Source organism: Buteo buteo, chromosome 21 (genome assembly GCF_964188355.1).
Source record: "Buteo buteo chromosome 21, bButBut1.hap1.1, whole genome shotgun sequence".
Taxonomy (NCBI): Eukaryota; Metazoa; Chordata; class Aves; order Accipitriformes; family Accipitridae; genus Buteo; species Buteo buteo.
The window spans coordinates 7,510,206-7,534,609 of record NC_134191.1 but is presented as its reverse complement, the minus strand read 5'-3'; the positions used below and the strand labels follow the sequence as shown (position 1 = coordinate 7,534,609).

Here is a 24,404-nt window from a genome sequence, read left to right as displayed (position 1 = left end):
GGGAAGGGAATTTTATTCTGCTTAAAATTCAGTCTACTGTTGGATTTTACACTGACTTCATCAAATCGGCGCGAATGAAATCAGAGCGATTGAAGCAGATCGTTCATTTTTGTTCTGAAACAAAACAAGCTATCAGACTAAAAATGCTTTAAAATGCAATCTGTACGTCTGCAGGTGTGATAGGGGATCATTAATTTAGCTCTGTTGATTTCTTTACAGTCAGATTGATACAAAAACTGTGTTCAGGCACGTTCAGAGAGCTGGAAAGGTTATCTGATTTACCCAAGGCCTTGCCGAGTAATTTCCTGAAGTCCAATTTGGTGCCTCAATTGGAAATCTAGCCCAATGCCTCCACTTCCTTCTCTGTATGTCTTGATTCTGACCCGTTGTGCTTGGACTTGCTACTATGTGATGGATGTTCAGTAGTGTCCACTCACTTTCCAGCAGAAATATGGCAGAAGGAGCTTCCAGAGGCACGGCTGTGCATGAACGCTTCCCTGCCCTTTGGTGGAGGCTGGGGAGCCCTAACGCTTTGTGCTGGAGGAGACACTGTGTCCCCTGCGGAGCAGCCCAGAGACTTCCAGGTTTGAGGTGGTGGCAGATGAGACGGTTCAGCCTCGCTGTCTTCATAGGCTCCGTTCCCCAAACGCAAGTCTTTGCAGAGCTGGAGTGCTATTTTCCAGATAGCGTTGCAATTGGTGATGATATATATTCTCTGTGTTATCCTTCCAGCTTTGCTTCCTCCAGCCTCGTTTTCCTTCTCTGTTCTTTGTTTCTGTATTCTTTCCTTTTCGCCAGCAGTATTTTAAACTTCCCTTCTTATGTGTCCTTTGAGGACCTGCTTCAAAACTCATGAGGTTTAATTCTCTTTGGATCAGAACCTTCCCCTCTGTCTCCATTGCCTCCCTCTGCAGACGTGCAACAGGCAGGCCCTGTATTGATCTAATCTGGTACTGCATCCATTCTATTTCACTGAAAATATTTAGCCTTCTTGCTGAATGGAGGCAGTGGAAAAATAATTTCCTGCTTTCTGAAGAATGGATTCCACAGTTAAAAATTATTAACTACCTACATACAGCTTCAAACGAAGGAAGAAAAAACAGACCAAACTCTTTATCCGTTTCTTTCCACCCCAAAACAAAAAAAGCAAAGCCTCACCAGTACCTTGTGAATAAAATGAGATGGCTGTGTGCATCCAAGTGATTTAAAATCATCATGTTATAAATGTTAAAAGGAGAAGATTATCCAAAAACAACCTTTAAACACAGAGATGCTGTCAAATGCCACCGTGGTCGTAGTGGGATGGCGAAATCACACAGATGTGCTTTTCTCCTGTGTTCTTTGCTTGAATTCAATACTTTCTAAAGACATGTTAGAGGTCCTGAGGGGCAGGGTAATAAGCTTAAACAAACTGAAAGTAAAGTCCTGTTTGGCTTCCCTTTATGGCACACACACATATATGTGTGTGTATGTGTCTGTGTGCATTGGTTAGTTCCTAGCTAAATTGTAATTGATTATTTGGCGAAGACAGAACAAAGAGCAACAATATATTGAATTCCATCCCCAGTGCCTGTGAAATGGCAGTGATTTCAGCCAAAGTGCTGTAAGGGGCCCGACTCTTCCTTGTTGAGCGCATGTGTAAGATGTATGTGTGTGATCTGTGGGCTTTTTATAGAAACATAATAGGCATGAGCATAAGAGATTTGGAATCTTCTCTGTCTCATCTGTTAATAATTTAATCCCTGGAGGCCTTGTCCAGCCTTATCATCATCTCTGGTGTCTTATCTAGAGGAGATGTTTGGAGCAATTGGGGAGGGAGAGAAGGTGCTATCTGAGCAGTCGGTGGGGAGGAACCCAAGGGTAGACCTACATGATATTTTAAGCCCGAGGATGCATTTGAACCAAACCTTGCCTTGTGTCTGAGCTGTTTGGACACTAGTGCAGATTTGGGCACGGGCTTTGGCAGGCTGGAGGCAGAGGAGCGATGCATGTCCCCGTGCTGTGGGCAGGCCGGGCATGATTGTGGTTGTACTCCATACTTGAGTCTTCTCTGGGCTTAGGCTGGCTGGCTGGACCACTCCACCCCAGCCTGCACCGTACCAGGGCAGGCTGTCCCAGAAAAGCTCCTGGGTGGATTTTGTGTGTACTCCATGGAAGTGGGCTGGTGGCAAAGAAATCCTGCCATCGGGTATTAGCTGTTGGGAAAGCAAAGTACTGCCCTGGAGCAGCGAGGTGATCTTCAGCTTGTCAAAGAACCTGAGTGCCCATTTAATGGGATTGAAAATTGCCTGTGTTAAAGACGCCTTCTTTCTCCCTACTGTAAAAAAAGTGTGGCTTAATATTAATAATTAATGCTCTGTGGTGACAAAGTCACCAAGAATGGAGGTGCAAGTCCAGTGAATAATAAAGCGCTAACAAGAGCTTTTTGCACATTAACAGGGAAGACTTCCCATCACTTTTGTTTTGATCTAATCGGCTTTGACAAGATTACACACTGTGTCTAAAAGCCTCCTTAACTCTATAGCTCTGAATGAATTTTTGAGTAGTTCTCAAGATTTCCCTGCAGGACCAGGCTTCTAACCCTGAATTGGTTAAATTGCTGGAGGAGCAGTGCTTTGCCTCTTGGTATTTCTGCTGAAATCCGAACAGGTTCTTGGGTCACTTTGCTCTACCATTGACAGGTGGTGTTCCCACAGTGATAAAGGATGAGAATAAAATTTCTCTTAAAAAATTTAACATAGTATCAATAAAATAAAAGTTCAATAAGAACCAATTGATTGAAGAGTTCTGAAAAAGACCCATTTGTGAACTTGGAAATCAGTCAGTGTAAGAGGATGCCGTGAGGTTTAGTGTTGGACCTGTGCGACTCAGTTTTTCAACCCAGATTTGGGATTCAATCCTGAACCAGTCCTGGGTAACCTTCAGATGTCAGTACAGAAAATAGTAATGAAGACAGGCAATAATACAGCTCAACCTGGATTTTTTTCCTTTTCCCAAGGTGGGCTAATTCAAAAAAAGGCTATTAGTCAAGCACAAGTTCCTATCTCTCAAAATGAGCTTGACCTACCAAACTGGGCTGGTGTTGCGGAAGAGAGTGCCAGGGGTCTGGCCAGATGACAGAAACGCTGAATCAGGAGGAGCCCCTGTGACAGCCAGAAGGGTTCCCTGGACCCTTTAGAAAGGGTGGGAAGTAATTAAAGTGGTACGGAAAAACAAGATACGGAGACTGAAGAAGAACTTGTCTTCCTCCCTTCATAGGTTCTTATCTGAGGACTGTGTCAAAGAACCCATGAAACGTTTTCGCATAGCAGCAGCAGCAGAAAATTCTGCAGGCAGCTACCTTACTGCAAGGACGTAGGGTTATGTATAGTTCTCAGGTGAAGTATTTCGCTCCGTTCTGATGCTTCTCAGTTTTTATTTGCATATGACAGCTAAAAAGGGTAGGAAATGCCAGCAGGAACCTAGGGGAATGTCTTAAGTCTTCAAGACTTTTTATTCTTATTGCCAAATAAAGGTAAATCATTCTCTGCAGGTGTCTGTCACTAGCGCTTCCATCAAGTACAGGTCACTGGGAAAGTGTGGGTAGCAGAGGGATTTTCTGTTTAACACCCTGAGCTTGGTAAAGTTTAGCTGCTTAGCTGACATATGAATATACAGTGTCCATTGTAACTTTTCAGGAGACAGGTGATGAATTTTCTGCTACTCCGTGAAGTTTTATTTTCCCAATAGAGGAGTTGGTCACTCTGCTAGAAGTATTAACAAGCCAAGAGCCTTCTCCCATGTGAAAATCCATCTTGATGCCTACTTGCTGAGCCCAAGTCATCGCCAGATCCTTCTAGGGCAAGGGAGAAAGGAGTCTTTTCCGGGGGTGAGTTGGTGAGTCTGTTTGTCTGGGTGCAGACTGCCTGCAAAGGTGCCTTTTCCACTGTCGCCTCTGCAGAGAAGCTGTAGTGGTTAAGAGTGTAAGTCTGGATGTGTCTGGGCCTTTCTTGCCCACCTGATACTTTGATACCTGCTTTTCCTGCTTGCTGACGAGTTGAGCAGGCTCCAGCCTTATGTGGCAGCTCTTGGAGAATTCAGTGACAGCAGGAATAGACTAAAGGAGTGATTTAAAGATCTGTTGGGCCTTACTGTGTCTTAAACAATGTGGTGCACAGCCTCCTACTTTGAGTGGGTAGACTCTGGCTGTATTAGTTTCTATCAGTTGTATTAATCTGGAAACAGTCATGTGTTAAGTTCCTTTACCCAGCTAGAGTAGTAGGTAGAACTGAGCAGTACCTTGCTAGCGCTGTAGTCTATTCTTGTGTGCCTGTGTCCTAATATCGAAGAGGTCACTCTAAAATTGCCTTGGATGTTTAGGGTTAAGGCTGGAAGAAATTCATTTTGTCAGACTCACTGCCTTCAATAAAATGTAGTTCCCAACAAATGCTAACTTTAATCTCATGTTTTCGTCAAGCATATACAAACTTGCATTTATTTTAGCCACTATCCTGCTGCTTGTTGTGCTTATGAAGCATTTTATTGTTGCTGTTGTCATTCTAAATTGATTGGTAAATCTGTACCAAATACTTCCCAGTGATGGAAAAAGAAACGCTGAAATGTTAATAACGAGTCTGAAAGATCCAGATGTTAGCTGGGGAAAAAAATGAAAACCAATCAGCTTCGATTAAACCTTTCAGATAAGAGTTTGGGAACATCTATCAGGATAAATTGTGTTTGTCCTAATCACTCTATCAGCCAAGGTTGAAGCTTCTGCCAATACAAAACTGTTAGGAACAAATGCATAAAAAAATTACCGGGATCTGATAAGGGAAATAAGTTAGTCTGACTAAAGTGTTACCGTCAGCTCTATAGCTGAGTGATGCATTGAGATTTTTTGCTTGATACAGGCCTGACAGCCATGTGGTTCACTATTTAATTTTATCTTTGTCTGTGGGCAAAGGAAGGGCTTCTACATCCAGACTTGTAAAGCCACTATTTTCCATGGAGATTATTTTTACTGTTCTAAAAATACATTGCTGACATGAGTACCAAAGTTTCTATCCAGACCATTCTCTCAAAGCCTTTGGGTCACTTACTCAAAAACTGGCTCACAATTAAAAGATTTTTGACCTTAAAGAAAGTCCAAGAATGGGCTGGAATTTAGTTTAACTTGCTCATAGTTTCTGCTTTGGCTTCTTGAATACAACCCATTTTTCTGCTTTTCAGTGAGGTATCACTGCTAGAAAGCTTCCAGCAGAGTGAACTGGATGGGCCAACCTTATGTGAGCAGAAGCTGCTCCTAAACCAGGTGTTTTGGGCTGCTTGCTAACTTGGCTTGCCTGCTATTCTTGTTTGAGATCCAGGGGACTGCACATGTGCCTTACTGCATCTCCTGAACTGTCATGGGACATTCCTTAATTAACTGTAAGAAGTCAACGTAGGGTGCCAGCTGGCCCAACCTCCTTTCCAACATAAAGCAGGGTTTTAACAGGTTAAAGCTAAGGTGGTTGAGAGAGAGATGCAGGTAAAAACAGAAGCCAGCGGGGAGGGCGGATTTTTTCATTACTTTACAGATTTTAGAAGAAATGCTTTTCCCCTCTCCCATCCCAAGAAGAGAGATCAATTCTTCTACATTCCATAAAACTTGGAACAGAAAATAGATTATTTTTAGCTTATTCCCTGGGTACTGTGTAGGCTTCAGTCTTTGGAGTCACTTTTGTTCCCTGCTGTAGCAGATACAGGATTTATACAAGCTCCACTGAAAAAAACAGGAGGAAGAAGGAGGAGAGATTTCAGAACAAGTCCTTCTCTCTTTTCTTCCCCCCTTTCTTCCTTCACTTACTGCTGAGCTGCTTCTATTTAAAAGTTTCCTTCACTTTGGCTCTTCCTCAGCATGGATTACTTGCTTGAAATATTGTGAACAGAGGAGGGAGAGAGAGATTGGAGTTAATTTTAGGATGGGGAAATAAGGCAAAGAGAATAAGATCCTGGGAGAAAAAGCAGCAAAGCTGGTCCCTAGGTAGCACAAGAGGCCAGGCTGCAGCCACGGGGTTGGAATATGGAGACAGACATACACGCATGTTTGGGTGAGACATGCAGATGGATAAGCTGAAGATTTCTGGCTTTCAGGAGGAAAGTCCCAGCTGAGCTGGCTGCTCCAAGTGAAAGTAATGAGCTCCAAGGGTGAAGTTTGAGAGTGATTAGAGAAAATAAAAATGCCTGTGGGGGTAAGATGGCACTTGCGGCAGCAGACTTCTGACAATTTCCAAAGACCCTTGGGCAGCTTCATATTGTTATTATCCAAAATGGAGCTGATTTCATTCGTTGGAGATGAGGTCCGTCCCAAACGCTGGCTTGTCTTTTTTTCCTTGAAACAGTCTCAGGTCTAACAGTTGAAGTCCAGATGCAGTCTGTCTGTACCTTGTGGATAGCTTTGCCCCTGAAGCATGTGCGTTTCAGATGCAGGGCATCTTTCTTCTCTTTCTGTCTTTCTAGCGTCTGAATGGTCAGACTTCAATTCTCAAGGCAGAACACAGTGTGACTGGCTTATTTTCCCATCTCTGCAAATGAGCAAGCAGGTTCTTCCTTTCAGACCTGTCTGTAGATGTTGGAAGTGGAATCCGTTATCCTTACGACCTTCGTATGTTCATATATGCACAGAATCCAAAACAAAAGGACAGTGATCTCAATGGGCATGTTTGGATTTACAGTTAACTAGTAGAGAGCTGTTTCCTTAAGTCAACACAGGAATAAAACACTCTGTGTACAGACCTTCGACAGACGTACCTGGACTCTGACGTGAGGAAACACGCTGTAGGCATTAATAATGGAGCAGTGTTGATCACAGCCATGGGAGTTATAGGCAGTGTGGCATTCATACTCACCCAACAATGTCTCACTTGTGTTTGGTATTTTAATTCACTCAGGTGGATTTGCAGCTGCAGTCACCACACCTCTCGATGTAGCGAAGACAAGAATTATGTTGGCAAAGGTAAGAGCGAAGGAGGCCAGCAGACACACAGGTGAATGGCTTGGGTAGTTCCAGAGTTTCTGTATGGTCATTACAGAATGAAATCCAGCACCTATTAATTATGATTTCTGCTGCTGTCCTCGAAGGCAGGATTAGATGTGAAGAGGTACTGCATGCAGAACTAATGAAATTGTTGCGTTCATTTCCTTGCATTGCTCTTCTGGTCCTTTCCCAAAGGAGCTCTCTGAGAAGGGCTTGTGCTTGTGCTAGACTTCCAGAGTCTCATGCAGTGTCTTTAGGAGAATATCCTTGCAGAGTCAGACACCCAAAGTTAAACTGCTCGTCAGGGATTTATTCCTCTTTTGTTTTGATGAGCTTGAGATTGTGTGTGTGTGTGGTTTTTTTCTGAGGAGGGCTTGGCACTGGATTTTCTGTCCTAAAATTTTAAGCCATAGAGATTGTGATGGCTTACATCTGCCAACCAGGGCAGAAGAAAGATTGCTTGTCAGATTGGTAAGTTTAGTAAGTAGTTAAATTGCTAGTAAGTCTAGTGTTCCCATCATCATCTCATTGACGCAGAGCTAAGCAGCCACATAGCTAACAAGACCTCAGCAGGTGGATATTCCTGAAGCCTTTCCCTGCCCTGCAAAGAGCTGTTGTGTTGGTGAAGGTCAGGCATCCTGGAGTTTCTGTGGGTGGTTTTTACCCTATTGCTCATGTCCCTCAGTACGGGGGTGTTTATTGTTGATGACATGCACCTTCCCAGTCGAGTCACACACATCTGTGCTCACCATTTAGCTATGTTGTGTGTGTCTCATTGTTGGGTGTTGTACCTGCTGCAGCTCTTTGCCTTTGGATAGTGTGGGTGATAAAATGGTAAGAACTGGGTTTCATTTGTATCTGCTGCTGGCCTGAGCAACCAGGTCAGCACTGGTGAGGGAATGATGGTGCTTTGAGGTGTTCTGAGACCATTCAAGCAGCATCTTTATATTAGTAATCTCACACTAACTAGATCACCCATGTAAGGTAATTGTCTGTAGTCCTGCTCTTTGTCCTCTGTTTTGCACTCAATGCAATTTTCACATGCAGTACACTACTCATGTTGGGTTTTTTTTAAGTAAATCTCAAGGCTGCTGTCCTCTTGCAGTGAGCAGCAAAGCCCCTTGTTGGTGCATTCAGAGTGTCTTTTTATTAACGTCTTACTCCAGTGTCAGCTGCTGGACGCGGAACTGAGTGTAGTGCAGAAGGGACTGGATACCCAGTTCTAAACTAACCAGCTCTGTGACCTTGGAGTGATCATTGTGTTCATCTGTGCCTCGGTTTCCCTTTCTGCCCTTTGCCTCATTCCTGGAGACAAGGAGCTTTTGCCTGTGTTGGGAGTAAGGAGGTCATTAGGATGTCTGCAATTCCTGTAATGTAGCACTAACTAGGGACAGGGAGCTCAGGAAATAACTAAACGTCTCTGCCAATGGTTTACAGTCTTTCTCTTTCTGTGCTGCAGGCTGGTTCCAGCAACGCTAGTGGAAATGTTCTGACCGCCCTCGGTGGCATCTGGAGGACACAAGGCCTGTCGGGGTAAGGACATGCTATATCTCAGATGTCGTATCTCTGTGTGTGTCAGGGGGCGGGAGAGGACAGGCTGGTCTGCTTATATTTAAATACTGTCATACAGAAGAGGCTTTTAATTGCTCTACACGTGGCCAGGGAGCAGCTGTCAGGTAGCTAAGAACAAGTCCCTCCAGGGGCATCTGGTGTCCTCGCCTTAGCGCTAGCTGGGAGCAATGTCCAGGGAAGAGCATGGAAACCAGACATTATTCGGAGTATATCCCTGGTAGAATCTCTAAGCTTAGTTCCAGGCTTCGGAGGCGAGGGTGGCTTTGTGTTCAATAACCTGTGATGGACGTTTCTGCATGAATGTGTGCATTTGTGTTTTGTATCCATTTAAACTTCAGGCATACGCATCTTGTGGCAGCGAGTACCACAGTTTCATCTTGAGGTGTGTGAATCACCCCTCCTGAGATGTCAGGGAAGGCCAGCATAGGAGCCACATGTCCCTTATGGAATGTCTTTTCCTCCTGGCAATTTCCTACCAATTTGAAAACACCAGGTCTCCTCTGTTCCTTTATATTCACTGTTATTACTGGGAAGTGTGATGGGAGCAGGTGATGCCAGTGTGGTGCCGGCAGTAGGGACAAGCTGAAGCAGAAGGAAGGGACCTGTGTGCTCCCTGACTTGTGCTTTGAGCCCCCTGTCAGGTCTGGGCTTGAGCACATGCCCGCTTGGATTTCTCCAGTGAGGCAGTCATTGCAAAAATGCAAGTTTTCTGAGACAGGCTTGAGTGCAAAGAATAAGTCTGAGCAGCTGCAGAGCAGCTCTCTGGTGGCTCTCCTGCTGTGGCTGGAGCGTAGAAATATTCTGGGCTTTTCTTCTGACCAGCTGCGGAAGTCTGGGGTGATGTCGATCCAGTCTCTTTACTGCCTCACTTTTCCCAGTCCTGAGACAGAGTATTGCTCTTCTGACCATGGAGCAGTGTTGTGGACAAAAAATCCTCTGCTAGCGTTTGTAGAACATTTTGAGGTGTCACGAGCTTATAAATTCTTACTAATTTTTACAGACACCTGCTTTATTTATGCTACCTTGCTCTGTTTGAGTGTGTGACTCATACCAGTTATTGCCCACTCATAGTGAATATATGTCTTAACTTCTCCAGTCCGTAAGGTTCAGGTTGTGCTTCCTTCGGTAGGGCTCGTGTCCCACCTGCCCTTGGCCTGGAAGAGAAAGGGGGGGTTTTTTTGGAAGCTTTACTTTGGGCTTTTCACTGTAATTTCTCATAGGTTTTTAATCCGCTTGATGTGGCCGATACTTTCAGGGTGCTGTTTTAACATTTGTAAACTGTTGCTCGAAGCAGCATGCACATAGTAGCTTTGCGGGAGACGGTTTTCTCTTAACATCTGATCTCTGCTCGCTCAACTAATAAAAGTTCAATCCTCTTTCTACACATGTGGGAAATAATTCAAAACAAATTGCAGGAAGTTCCTGAACACCGATTCCAGGAAGACGTCCAGCTGTGCCCCCCGGCAGTGCTCAGAGATGGGTTGTCTCAGGTTTGGTCTTTGAGGTGACGAGGCGATGTGGCGGTGGATGATGATTTTGGGTCCTGCATGGTGTGGTGGACTCTAGGGCATGTTTTGAAAGGGACTGGGAGAAGTGAGGCCACGTCTGCTGCTGATGGCAGTTGAGCTTTGAAGGGTGTGAAGAGGCATGGATTTGGCTGGGGAAACCTCCCCCTTTCCCCAGCCAACAGCAGAAAATAAAAATGTATGTTTGTGTTCTTTTCAGGGTGTTTCAGCAGTGCCCTTTTCTAAACAACCCAGAATTAAACTCTGCCTAAAGATAGTACCCATGGACTAGGACCAAAAGGAACACAATTCAGTTGAAATCAAAACAATAAGCAATCTGGAGAAAAAGTAACATGTAAAGGAGGCCAAGCTGCGTCAGCTGCAAGGAAAAGGAAGAAAGTCTTGGGAAAAATAAACGCAGAGGCTGCCATGCCTGCTGCCAATTATAAATCTATTAATCAAAAACAATAAAAATGTCGGGCTTTTTTGGCCAGTTGCAACATGAAATGATTTATGGCTCCTCTAATAAATCTCATACTTGAAGAGGAGGAATTCTGAGGGCAGAAAGACGCGTTGCTTATTGCCACCTTATTAAAACCAGAGCGCAGGGCTGAGCTTCCCGGTCTGCACCTAGTAAATCCCTTTGCTTCACGCCAAGAAATTTCACATCCCTTTCTGTCCGGGGAGAGCCAGGCCTGCAGCGGGAGGTAGGGTAGGGATGGGGTGAGCGGATCCGTGCGCCTCTTTGCTCTTGCCAGCAGGGCAGATGGATGAAAGCAGGTTTACATCTTGTCTGACTGCTTTTCACGCAAGGAGGTGGTGGTGGTTGAAAGCCCGGCTGAAGCTTCATAGCTCATTGGTGAGAAAGACAAGGGTTATTTGGCTGATAAATCTGGTTGAGATACCTTGTCCCAGCTCATATGTAGCTGGGGACAGAGCTGGTGGTTTGCAGCAGGTATCCCGTCCCTCGGATGAGCTTCCCGATCGGGGTGGACATGGCATGGCAGGCACTGACCACACCACTCTCTGGAGCTGGATCTCGCCGATGCGAGTGGTGAAAGCAGCCCCCGCGCCCAGGGAGTGCTGCTTTGTGAAACACAAGCTGCCCGCACGAGTGAGCTCAGTGCAAAGCTGTAGTCAGAATAAAAGCGTTGTTTTTTCTTGGCGTGGCCACCTCTTTGGTCCAGAGTGTAATACAGAGGTTTTATGGCCGAGCACACGGTGCCTTTTTCAGCGCTGGCCCCTCTGTGCTGTGTCCAGGTCCTGCGGTGCCTTTTCCAAAGGGTAATATCAGGGGTCCCGGTTAGTCTCTGTTGAGAAAGAATTTGCTTTGGGTTGCCAAGGAGTCGCCCAAAAACTTCACCTCTGCTGCTGGAACCATGGGACTAGGTGGACTGCTGGGCTGGGAACCCTGAAGCGAAGACCTGCACCCCAGAGGGCATGCCCACGGCTGGGGAGGGCACGCGGTGTGGGTTTAACACCTGCAGGTGCCAGGCCTTGCCCTGGGATTTAAACGTGATTCCTGGATTTGTGACTCCTGCTGAGCCATTCCTCGCATGGCTGGGGAGAGCACGATATGTCTGTACCAGAAAGCCTGCATTTGATTTTTGCCGGTCACTGACACGCTGTGCATCGATTGCAGCTGTCGGTGATGAGAAGGTGAGGGTGAAGCCCTCCAGCCCTCGGTGCTGGATCCGACCAGTAACTGGGAAAGTTGCTTAAGCAAAAGGGAAAACCCAGGCAAGGAGAGAGGAGTGGCAGGGTGCCAGGTGAAATCTGTGCGAACAGATAGCAAATACTAATAGGCAGCACACCTGTGCCCACCAGAGGGGTTTCTGATGGGACCAGCAGAAGAAAACCACAATTTATCTCATCTGGTGATGAGGGTAGGTGTGGGGGGAGCAGTTTGGATCAGGCCTGCAGCAGAGCTCAGCTCTTTGGATTTGGGGCAGCCCTGGAGCTGCTCAGCTCTGCTCCTGCTGTAGAAAGGAGTCCATGGAGGAAGCGTGGATTGGAGAGGCCACGGATGGCAGGTGGGAAAGGGAAACTGGGGGGAGCAGGGCCAGGATTCTTGGAAGTGATGGTTAGTAATAGAGGTTGCCAGGGATGCAGCTTCTGGGTAACTCACTTATCTGCCCCTGTTTGTGTAATAGCTGTGTCTCGAGTGGGCTGTTCTATAAATGAATGCCTGCCACTGCTTCTGTAATGAGGGCTGCCTAATTCGGCAGGAGAAGGATGGTGTGTGTTTCTCGAGAGATGCTGCACCATAGGATTTACCCTATCAGCACTCTGTCCATACATGCCTTGTACAAATTACTCTGTTTTAAAGCTGTCATTATGGTAATAGACCCAATTGCTGTCTAGTAAAGCCATAAAATGTTTCCATCTGCCTGTGTGCTCCAGGCTCCTTAGCAAAGCTCATTACAACGAAAACCAGAGTTATTGCAGCCAGAGGTTTCCCCAGCGCAGCGTGAGTAGCTGGGCACCGGCAGGGAGTAGAGAGCTCCTGAGCAGCCCTGGGGTCGCATGCATCTCCTGCGCAGCCAGGTCTCACCGGGAATTACACCTTGTCCCGCTGTGGACACGCTCCTAGCAGGGACCATGCAGCGTTTGGAAAAAGCCGAGGACAGCAGCGTCCCCACGGTGCTCAGATTGTGCTGCGAAGGGATCCTGCCGAGCAGGAGATAGATCAGTGGGGGGATGCCAAACTGATTCGAGCCTAATGTTTAATCCTTGCTTGCAACGAAGGAAGCCTGTAATCCTCCAGGAGGATACACTGGCCTATCCTGGAATTGTTAAACCAACTATGAGCTTAGATGCGTGGAGCAATCGGCTTTGCACAAGTTTCCTGTTAACTTCCAAGAACTGTTAGGATCGGGCACCTAAAAATTGTGGCGGCTGAACGCGCAGCCGTTCCTGCTCCCTCCCTGCTGGCCCTTGTTTTATGTCACTGGGAATGAGCTGCTGCGGTCAGCAGGGCTGTCTCTGGGGTGCGAGAGCTCCTGGCAGAGAGAGGGGGTCCCTCTGCCGAGGCTGGATGGGGGTGGCAGAGGATGGGACGCTTCCCATCTGCCTGCAGCCCTTCGTGGGGATGTGTCTGAGCTCCTCTTCCCACAACGTGGCCCATAGCTTCCTGCACCTTTGCTTCTGCACATGAGGAGTGTGGAGAGGGGTTAAAATCACAAGGCTTGGGAGTACTCTGGTAGGGAAGTCCAGACAGGTTCCTTCAGTGAGCAGTGAGGTGGGATTTAAGAAAACGGCAAGAGAGAGTTTTTCTTGGCTTTGTTTTCCGAAGCCCCTGCAGCCAGCCATGCGGCATCTGCTCACCACTCATCCTCTGAAACCGCCTTTCCTTTGCCTTCAGCTTGTTTGCAGGTGTTGTCCCACGGATGGCAGCCATCAGCCTGGGAGGCTTCATCTTCCTGGGGACATACGAGAAGACTCGCCAGCTGCTGCTCTGACCCAGCCCGGCCGGTCCTGCCGGTGGCCGCCGAAGAGCTGGAGAAGCCGCCGAGTTGGAGGAGGAGTCCGCCCGCGAACGCAGCCTTCCTCATCGCCCCTTCGCCGTGCCGCAGCAGCTGTTCAGCAGGCTGAGAGCTGCCTTTGCTGTTAAAGAAAAGTAAATCCTCCAATAATCCAATTTCCCAAACATGAAATTTTCCTGCATGGAAAGTGAGTGAGGTCATTGTGAGAGCTGTGCCAAAAAAGTAATGTTTGGGGGGGGGGGGGGTAAACAGCTAATTACGGTTGCTGAGAAAGGCGTTATTAGAACTCCTGCAGGGGAAATGTTTTGCAAACCTCCAGATCGTGGGCTGAGCGGGGAGGCTGAAATAAAGCAAGTTTTCATAATTCAGTGGCACCTGCCTCATAACGCGGGGAGGGTTTTACTGGTCGGGCAAGGGGCCGATAGAGTTACAGCCTGCTGGCCTCCAACAGCACTGAAAGTATTCCAGGTTGGGAGAGCTCTTTGTAAAAGACAATAATCCATTTGTTTCTGATTTGAGCTGTATTTGTGGAAGTTTATATTCCTGTTTATACCTACAGGTGCTCAGCAAGCATTCCTGTGTGGTAGCCAGTGCAGCTTTATTAATTAGACTCACATTTCTCCAGTAAAAGCATGGGCTTGTATTATTTTACAGCTGCGCTTCTGCAAAGACATGCAGCTCTGCTGCCTTTTGGTCTTCCTCCCTCAGCAGCTGAAGGAGTAGGAGGCTGGAAATGCTGAAGGCAGGGCAGGGAGATGTGCAAGTTCTCCTGCTGGTGTATGGATGGATCCTGAGGGCTCTCAGGGGGCCGCTGGCAGGCAGAGCAAACCTCTGCTGTTGCTTTCACTTTAGAAGCTATAGCGGCCAAAACGGTGCAGGGGCGAGCTCGGTGAAAAGGCCTTATTGAAATGATTCGGCTCAGCCGCGATGCTCGGAGGCCGAGGGGCGAGGAGGTGGGTGCTGGCCGCCTCGATGCACCGCGAGCCCCCCGCGGTCAGGCTCCAGAGGGGCAGCAGAGCCCGGCTTGTGCAGCCGTCGCGGCGGCGAGACCGTCGGCTTCAAGCCGTCGGCACCGCCTTGTGTGCGCTTGCCGGTCCGTGCGCGCTCCTTGCAGGTCATCGCGACGCTTCCCGGTTAACTGACGTCGTTACCTGTGACGACGTGCTCCACTGGGGTGCTGTGATTTCACGCTGAGGTGGTTCTCCTCATTAGGAAGATGTACAGGTGTAGGTGACGGAGAACAAATGCCAAACCAGGGTAGTGCAATGGGGAGGGCACGTGTGAAGCCTGAGCACAGGCACAAACATGGGCCAGGCTTACTTACTAAGGCTGGATGTTTTATTACCCTGTCATCCCATGACACAGTAATAAGACTTTTTTGAGGCCAAAAAAACTTAGAAAGTAATTGGCAAACAAGTAAAACTTACAGAACAAAGGACATAATTCTTAAAAATAATCTTGAATTAAAATGGGGAATTTCAGCCAAGTCCCCTATTGGCTGGTTAATTCTACCAGTTTTCATGGCACGGTGTAGCAGTGCTTCCTGCCACTTTTAAGGTTGTCTCTTTTATGAAGTTTATATATAGCTGAACCAATTTTAGGGGTTTGGGGGTGGGGGGCGAGATTTATTGCTCCGTCTTAAACACTAACTTATATTTTCTATTAAAGCTCTTTAAACACGATGAGAGGGTTAGCACTGCAGTTGGTGCATTTAATTACTTGAGCTGAAAATAATCATGCCTCAGTCTTTGGGTCCAAATGCTGGATTGCTGTTGTTTTTACTTAATATTTGCATAATCAGTTTTTTTCATCACTGCTTTTTATTTAAAAAACTGAAACCCCAAACAAGTAGCCAAATTGTTTTAGCTGACGTAGTGGTGAGGGAGAGACGGACCCCAACTGCTTCCCCTTCCCGTGTGCTGATGGATTGGCTCCGCACCCCAGACCGCCGCAGGAAGGACAAGGTCACCCGGGAATGGCACCAGGCAAGTGAGACTCTCGGCTGGTGGCCAGAGCTGTTCTACACACACCGATTTGTCTAATCTGGCTGAAAATGACACTGTTAGTTTTGGGACTATGGGCGTGGGAAGACCTAAAAAAATGTGTTTGTTTTTCCCATACTGCTTGTTTGCCTTGAGTTTTAGCAATGTTTTATTTCAAGTTTACCAAAACTTGAAAAAAATTAATTTTAGCCCATTACTGGGATAATGGAATAACAAAACTTGAATCTCAGACCAGGCACCAGCCTCTTAAAGGCTCTTTCTTTTCCATTTTAAAAAAATTTAACTCCTACATGTGTTAAGGGACTTAGCAGAGTAGTCTCAGAAACTCTGCTTTATACCCAAAGTTATAATTTGGAGGAGGAAATACTTTTTTTTATTTTTTTAAATATACAGAAACTGAATCGAGATTTTCAGTTAAAACAAGAATTCAAGCTTATCTCCAAAGCTGCCTCTGGAATTTCCATACAGGGTGGGGTTTGGATTTGAGAAAGCCAGAGGTGTTCACAACTGCAGCTGAGTCTGGTGCTATCCTGGCCCCATTTTTCTTACATACTTACACACACAAGCACACACCCCATCTGGTCTGTTTTCAGTGCCAAGATAAGGGTACTTGCCAGATACTTAAGCAAGCTGATATATTAGAAATGTATTTCTTACGAGTTCTTTATTCCATCTTTCGATACAGCCCCCAAATTCCACCCCATCCGCAAGTCAGACTGCCAGAGTCTCCTGCTGATTTACAGGATAGCAGGTTGAAGTCATGAGTCTAATTTCACGAGCAGGTATTTCGGCAATTAGTCTGCTTTTTTGTCAGAGAAAGACAGAAAAGAGTATAGCAATGGGTTAGAATTTTATTTAATTTTCAACTGAAACTCCCAAAAGCTCACTCTCAACAAAACAGCTGTAATATTATAAATGAACCTTTATTAAAGACACTTCAATGCCATTTGTTAGACACTTCAATATCTTACATGTTTTTCAATGTACAACATTGTACCAAATTTTCTAATAAATAAATAACTTTGTACACAAAAGTAATACTTCCTCTTTCACATTGCCTCTTAGAAGCAGCAAATTCACATATTTAGTGGAAGTCATAACATTAGGCAGTTAACTTTATTCAGAAACATTATTTTCCAATGTTAATGTGGCAAATATGCTTTGTATCCTGCAATGGTGATGACATTTCCGCCAGTAAAATGAGTCAATTAATTCATTCCCATCTTCCCCCTGTCCCCGGTTCCACTGTTTTCACCTTGCGAGTCGGTTCCGAAGCATACTTTTCCTTTCAGTAAAAGGAAAATTACGCTCGGTTTATAATTCTCTAACATCCATTTCCTTTGCTTTGAGTAAACTTGGCACTCAACATAATTAGCCACCTGTCTCAAAGTGCAAACGTGTCAACAGTCAGGAACTGATACAGACAGGTACCTGGCTGAATTATGCCTTGCTTCATCAAGGTCAGGTTCAGCTGGCTCGTCGACAGCGAAACGCGCCATCCGCTGCTGGGCGGCAGCGAGCGGTCCCTCCCTTATGGGAGGCGGTGGCTCCTCAAGGGAAGGCTGGACAGGACCAGCCTGTGATAAAACGAACGGGCACCTTTGTCCTGATGCAGCGCAGCACGTAACTGCTTACTGAAACCCCACAGGCACAGTAGCACTCCGGCAGATCCCGAAGCGATGGATCTGAACGGAGAATTAAATGTTTCTGCCCTTATCTCTGATGCTTGCTTTGAGCCACAAGCACTAGCAAAGGCGGATTTCCACCAGACTCGGCTTCAGTGGAAGTGGCATTTGAGTTGCTCCTAAGGAAAAAAAAAGTAACAAACCCCCCTAATAAACCTTCTCCCAAAGTAGTCATCACCAGAGTTAGCAACCTTACGTTAGCAGAACTCAAATTACAAGTAACTGGAAGGGAGTCCTCCATCCACAGGTACCAACACCAACAGAAAGCAGCCTTTCTATAAATAAAAAGCATCATAGTGAAGTTAGAAGTGACAAAGATCTGCTTGACCAATGTGGGTATTTCTTTTTCCCCAATTCATGGATGAACTTAAAAGACCACATAAAAAAATACTTGGGACATTTCCATTTAACAGAGTACTTCCAACAATAAATAGACAGTTTCCCTTCTAAATGAATGTATTTCTGAATAGCCTAGAATTGCTACACAAAGAAGCATAATTCATTTGAAGTGGGTATTGTCATGTAAAGAGTCTGGCTGCAGATGGGGGTAATGGTGTTCAAGAAGAAAGCGTAATATTGTGTTGCAAGAAAAGGAAAAAAAAAAAGTATCAGATGAATTAACGGTACAGCTGTCATCTTAGGAGTGTGATCTTAGATTTGTTGTCAAAACAGCTCTATGGTTTCAAATCCGCCCCCTCCAGAACAGATGTATTTTTTGGGTGTGAAAACGCACTATACTGGCACAGGTTATTCCTTCTGAACAGGGCCATGCTCTATATCATTATATGCACCTTATACAGGTAAAGCTGCAACCATTTGGGAGGGGAAATCTCTGCAATTAGCTCTGTAGGTGATCAGTGCTGTAACAGCATATATGGGCAGATAACACCTTCTGCTGCGATGGTTTTCAACGGTGCAATATATGAGACCACCCCACAGTTTACTGCGTGAGTTATTTACTTTGGTAATGACTGCTCACTAATCATGACAGCCTTTTTGTCTGGTTGGTTTAGGACTCTGCACTGTTGCTGAATTTTTCAGTGCCTCTTGTGTGGTCCACTAACGTATCTCACAGTTCAAATACTAATTTTTATGCAGTTTTGAGAAGTAATGGAATTTAAGTTCTTCCACCAACAGGAAAAAATCAGGTTGCTATGTAATTCCTCACTGCATGTGTTTTTTTCCCTATAAACTTCATTTGAAACAGTTGAAGATCTCTGTTTAAATGTGTCAAGTGCAATAAATTTCAAAGGGGAAGGAAATTTGTGCTAAGTAACCCAATTGATACTTGATTTAAAGGAACTTCCATTGAAAAGAGGACAATCCCTTTGGAACAGTCTGGCTTTTTGAAGTTCTGCTTATGCATTTAAGGCACCAGAATTATTTCTCTCACAAAGTTTAACAGCAACCTGATACTGAAAACAATATTGCCAAAACTGTAAAATTTCACTCAGTTTTCCATGCACTAAAGATTAAAATAGCCTCTGTAAAAGATATATATATATTTTTATATATATATATTTATATATGAAAACTCTTATGTACAACTGTATCAAATACTTTTCTCTTTACACAATAATCCCTTGCATTTATGTGCTTCATATGCAAGTCAACTTTTGAACGCTTCATACTTCTCAGGGAAGTTTTAAACTATGTACAAACAGATGACGCTCGAACAGGAGTTTGTTCCCCATACAAGCTTGTTTCTCATACCTCAGTTGTTTGCCTTTGACAGGTCATCAGTTCAAGATTTGAGGTAGAAGTAAGTAGCCTATATACTCTGTGCAAAAAAAATAAAATAAAAAAAATTAGCACGTTTGTTAATTTGCACATGGCAGTCTGTCCTCTCAGTCCAGCGATGTGTTCGGTGGCTTCAACTCATGAACGGAGTCGCACGGCTTGGGCGCGTAGCCGTTGGACAGGAGAGCCTGTTTCACTCCTGCTTCGCTCTGCAAATCCAGTAGTGTTGGGGAAATTTCAGGAAGCACGTTCAGTTGCTTTAAGGACCCTCCTGCTGGTGAAGCTCTCACCAGATTAAGGTTGTTAAGCTCTGAAGGCTTTGCTACTGCTTGTGAAGAGCCTGCAAAAAAACCAAAGAACCAGCGTGGTTAGTTGATGCCAGCAACTTCTCATAAAACCAGCCCTGCCACTATCATTCATGCCCTTGAGCCAGTTAAAAAAGCTGATGGGAGAAAACCGGGCTCTGATACAACTCAGGCGGTATCTATTGCAGCAGGGGAGAAAAAGACATCCCCAGAGAAACACGTACCATGTTTGTCTGCAAGCAGCGGGCTGGTCGTGCTCACAGGTCTTATTCTGTCGTGGTTGCTGGGGTAGAGGGTCCCGTCTGTTTCCATCCTCTTGCCGCTGGCAATCCCGTTGCACGGCTGAGGATGAAGAAGGCTGGTGCCTGCACCCCTCTTCCTATTTCGTTCCTTGCTGCTCAGTGCGTTTGGGTAGGTATTATCCATAGTCTTAAGGCTCTCAGAGTAGTACTCCGACTCCTTGGGGTAAACATGGACGTTCATGCTGTCCGTGCTGCCACTGCAGTCCGTGCATACAACTGGCAGGCCATAGCCTTGAAAGGAGGAAAGGAAAACAGCAACAAACGAAGATTAACCAGCTGGAAGGTGTCAGCACTGAAGCACGCAACTTGTGGAAAGAAAAGGCAGCTCTGTTTAGGTCGTCTGGCCTCAGCAGTGTGGGAATCTCTCTCACAAAGTGATACGGACATTTCCTTGTTTTATACAGGGCTAGTAAACACCTGCATTTTTCAGAGCTCTGTAGCTGTCACTAAAGGTAGTTCCAATTAATAGGTTTAGTTGCTTGGGTTTTTCTTACTCCAAAGAAGTTGTGACTTACTTGTTTGTTTTTTTAATGAACTGTGCATTTATTTTCTTTTCCAGACTTTCTAGTCAGGGTAGAAATAGAAAGTGAAACTTTCCTGTACCTGCTTTAAAATACCAAGTTACCTTTCTTATTTTTGTGCTGCTGCTTCACAGGGATCACCGTCAACACATATTGTTATCTCACGATACGTTATTACGGTTAGTGGTAATAACAGATGAGCGGAATTCAAAGAAGCAAGCAGGAAGGAGTTTCTAAATGTTGAAAGTTAATTTCCTTAGTGCACTCGACAACTTTCCGTTATTAAACTTTACAGTTTCTCCTGGAGAGAAAATTTGTTTCACTGGCTGTTTTTCTGTGGATGTTACAATACAGCATAAGAACAGAAAACCCATCCTAAAAATAGAAAAGTATGAGTATAACACCCAAGAAATTGGCAAAGAGCAGAGGCAGGTGTAGTGCCCAAAATAACCTTTAAATTTTGAAATTTTTTTAAAAAAAAAAAAAAGCTCAGCTTTGAAGTTGACAGCCCCTTTAAATAGCATGGAAAATTTTAACACCTTCAGTCTGAAAGTGCTCTCACATTTTAGAAATAGCTCAAATGAAAATACTGATCAACCAGCTGCAAGGAATGGCTATCGTGAGCTTTAGTCTGCCTCTTTCTGACGGTTCCTCAAATTCAAACTATCCAAGCTTGATAGAGGATCAAAGGAAGCAGGAGAAAGTAAATTTACTGTGCTCACACCTGAGAATCATTCTGAGCTTTTTTTTTCTGAAGGTAACAATTTCTTGTCTTAATGCCGTCTGACTTGGAGGGCTTTCTGATCTGTACAAACACAAAATACCTTTCCAGATTAATGGGTTTTGTACCTGTCTTATCTGGAACAAGCATTCCATCAGCCATGTCTTCAGTTTTCCAAGTGTCTTTATTATAGCTGATACACAGCTTTGGCTGTCTACAACCTACAGTGGGAGCTTCAACATCTGGACACCTTCCAGCATCAGTCTGACACATACCTGTAACAAACGAACCATCTGGCTAAAGATTACAACCATCTGCTCTTAGTTAAATGACTTGTTAGTCTTATTTCTACTGTATAAGCTGCAAAAGGGAGAAAAAATAGCAATGGAGATAATAGATAATTTTAAGCTAATGGTTAACAGAATAAATGCTGTACAATCTCAGGAGAATCTTCGTTCAAAACGCTTAGCCTTCCCTTCCTAACGTGCTGTGTTCAAATACTGTAAAATCCCAACATTTAATTTCTAAGCCTGGAGGCAGGGACAGGCAATGCTAATGTATTTTCTAGTAGAGCTTAACTATGGGTAACTCTGGTGCCAAAAAACTAATCCAAAATTAGCAAAAATACAGTCCTTAGGGCCTGACTGAGCAGTTTCTGAAGCAGTCTGCTTGTAGGAACACTGTTATTACTGGGAGAGGATAGCTTTGTGAAGTGAAAGACAGATCCTTGTTCTGCATAAATGCTGTAGCGAGAGAATTACATTATGAAGATCTTTCAGATAACTCGTAACAAGCACAGAAGTACTTTGTACTGTGACTTCTAGCTCCTCATATCAAGTTTAGATACAGCACTGCAGAAAAAATAATTAAACCAGTTCTCACCATTGCTGTCTATGTGCCCGTTAGGCTGTTGGTTATCTACTCTGATGACTGCTTCCTGCCGGTCAGAAAGAGTCCCTTGTGAAGACAAGTAGCTTGGCACGTCAGGAGGCACAATAGTCTCATCTAGAGCAATGGGAGCAGAGAAATGTCAGTTCCTAGTAAGATATAAAGGCTTCTGTTTTCAAAGGCATGTAAAATCTCATTTTCAAGAGGGATTTGCAACCAGATCTGTAACTGGCATTTTCTGTAAATGCAATGGAAACTGAACAGCCTAAATACTCCATTCCCCTGGGAGGCCCCACTCCTGATTTTTCAAATCTTAAAGCAGTGAGATACAATGCTGATAAAGCCATTTTGAGTGTTTGCATTTGGCATGGTCAGTACAAGGTAGATGGAGGTGGAACTGTCTCTTCAGAACAAGTAAATCGCTCCTTTTCCCCTGAAATTCAGAGTACCTCATTTGACTCAAGTCCTCTGTCTCCCAAAGTCACAAGTAAAAGACTTCTGGAAAAGAGGGTCTTTGACTCACTTAAGCAGGCAAGTAGGTCTAAACCCCTTAGCTATCCTTGGGTTTCTCCATTTTATATCAGCAATTTCAGTTTCCCTTGTCACACAAAACCAAGTGAAACTCAGTTATGCTAGGCATGAAGTCCTAGATTTTCAGGACTGAAAAAAAAGGGGGGGGGGGGGAAATATCCCGCTGCCACATCAGACTGGTCATATGGTATTCCAAGACCTCCTGCCTAGCCCCTGTCTTTAAAATCCTATGTCGTACTATATCTAAAGCTAAGTATAATATAGGAAGGCTGCAAAGCCCAGCAAGGCAGGGAAGTCAGGCTGGTTCTTCCATACTTCCATTCAGAGGCTGCATAACGATAAGGGCAGGAGAGTTTATTCTCACTGCAACACTTACTTCAGCACCAAAATATCCCCTTTGAATGTCAGGGGGATGCAATAAACCCTACTTCTTCCCCCCAAAAGTGAGGGATACCCCTCATCAGCAGGGCTACAACAGCTCTTACAGGCAACACGGCAAAAGAGATTCCAGCTTCTAATTTTTCAAGTTTTGAATATGAAAATATAGATTCCCAAGAAGTAAGACAGGTTTCCAGCATCACAGACATAATCCAGACTGTCTCAAGCATTATCATTTATGGTCATGGAAAATCAAAGTAGCAAAGCAGTGGCAGAAAGTACTGCCAAGTGGAAAAGTCCTTTCTGAAGAGCAAGCCAAGGGGAGAAACGCAGCTCTGAACATGCTTCAACAGGAAGTGAAAGCTGGTTCCAGCTTTGTGAGCCAAGAGAACCACTAAGATAAGCCAACTGCTTTTCCAGTGTGATTGTGTGGCTACCTGATGTGCCGATTCAGCCTCAGTGGGAAGTCTGACAGCACAAAAGGTTAGAGGAAGCAAGCCTTAGCAGGAGACTAGAGCTACCTGTGTTGGTGACGCTGTATTCTTCACTCTTCTTCCTGGTCTGGTAGATGATGCAGACCCAGACAAGAGACGTCAGCACGATACTACACACCACGGCGATGGTGATGATCCCCACAGTGGTACGGTCCTTCCTACAGCCGAGAGACTGTAAGATGCTCACGTGGCTGTGTGCCCGCTCTGTCCCCACGGTGTTGGACATTTCACAGGTATATTTCCCAGCATCCTCCAAGACAACATTCCTAACTATCAGCAGCTGGTTGCCAGAGGTGAAGTGATGCCTTTCTGTCACGATCAGGGGCTGGTCACCTTTCAGCCAGGTAATGCGGGGAGCTGGGCTCCCTGTGGCTTTGCACTGAAGAGCCACAGTCTCTCCTACGGACACTACGTGGTCTTCCAGTGGATGAATCAAAGATGGTGTCTCTGCAGAATACACACAGAAATTAATTCTTGGGGACAGATTTAACAGTATTGAACATAACTGATGTTCTTGCAGACAAATACACAGCAATGCACTACGCAGCCATGTGCCTAGGAGCATGGCAGCTGCAAACCACAGCAGATCTAACCAAGGCCTTCCCACAACCAGTTGGTGTTAGTCTTCCCGACAAAGAAACCCCCGAGAACAAGGGGCAACGGCTGACACACATGAATTATTTCATAGGGAAGAGAGATGGAGTGCAATTTCCTTTTGAAGTAGTTTTCCCAGACAGCTAATAGGATGGTTGGAGGGGCTTCTTTGGCACAAGAGTAAATGCGACTTACGGCTCCTTCTCTTAATTGCCAGGGTATTTTTCATTAGTTAACTACAGTGTAAAAGAATGAAACAAGACTAATGCAGAGCACTGCCTCTTTGTCCCTTCTCTGTATCTGCAACTGCTGAAGAGCTTGAACAGCAATCCCTTCCAGTTCCCACTTCCAGACCGCTTGGTCTCTTGGGGCACTAATGCACCTTACCCAGCACAGTCAGGGTGGCGTTTGCAAGCACAGATCCCGCAGAGTTCTGTGCCGTGCAGCTGTAGACACCCATATCTTCTATCTTCACATCCGTAATGAAGAAGACATCATCGTCAGGCATGACGTGCATGCGGCGTTCTCGGGCCGCAGGGAAGTCCGTGCCCCCATCTTTCTGCCAGGCAATTTGTGGAGTGGGGTGTCCTTCAGCTGCACACTCCAGCCGTACCATTGTCCCTGTCCGGCTGGTGACGTCGTGGGGAGTTTTGATAAATGAGGGCAACACTGATAAAGAAAAGCAA

The 24,404-nt window shown here is 45.3% G+C and overlaps 2 protein-coding genes across 4 annotated transcripts in view; one reads left to right on the top strand and one right to left on the bottom strand.

Moving 5' to 3' along the window:
- Positions 1–16,620, top strand: part of SLC25A26 (solute carrier family 25 member 26) — a 91,738-nt gene extending 75,118 nt beyond the window's left edge. Inside the window, exons 8-11 of one of the 3 annotated variants that reach the window (XM_075052973.1) lie at positions 6,909–6,973; positions 8,454–8,527; positions 9,982–10,056; positions 13,436–16,620. In XM_075052973.1, the coding sequence (XP_074909074.1) occupies positions 6,909–6,973; positions 8,454–8,527; positions 9,982–10,056; positions 13,436–13,532 (311 nt within the window). In that variant the 3' untranslated portion in view covers positions 13,533–16,620. Of the gene's footprint in view, positions 1–6,908; positions 6,974–8,453; positions 8,528–9,981; positions 10,071–13,435 lie in introns of all 3 variants that reach the window. The other 2 variants (XM_075052975.1, XM_075052974.1) reach the window with 2 other exon arrangements.
- Positions 16,621–16,793: 173 nt separating this feature from the next.
- LRIG1 (leucine rich repeats and immunoglobulin like domains 1) overlaps positions 16,794–24,404 on the bottom strand; it is a 95,552-nt gene continuing 87,941 nt past the window's right edge. The window contains 6 exon segments of the mRNA XM_075052972.1: positions 16,794–19,324; positions 19,514–19,822; positions 20,962–21,126; positions 21,716–21,838; positions 23,152–23,571; positions 24,106–24,387. Coding sequence (XP_074909073.1) covers positions 19,092–19,324; positions 19,514–19,822; positions 20,962–21,126; positions 21,716–21,838; positions 23,152–23,571; positions 24,106–24,387 — 1,532 coding nt within the window. The 3' untranslated portion in view covers positions 16,794–19,091.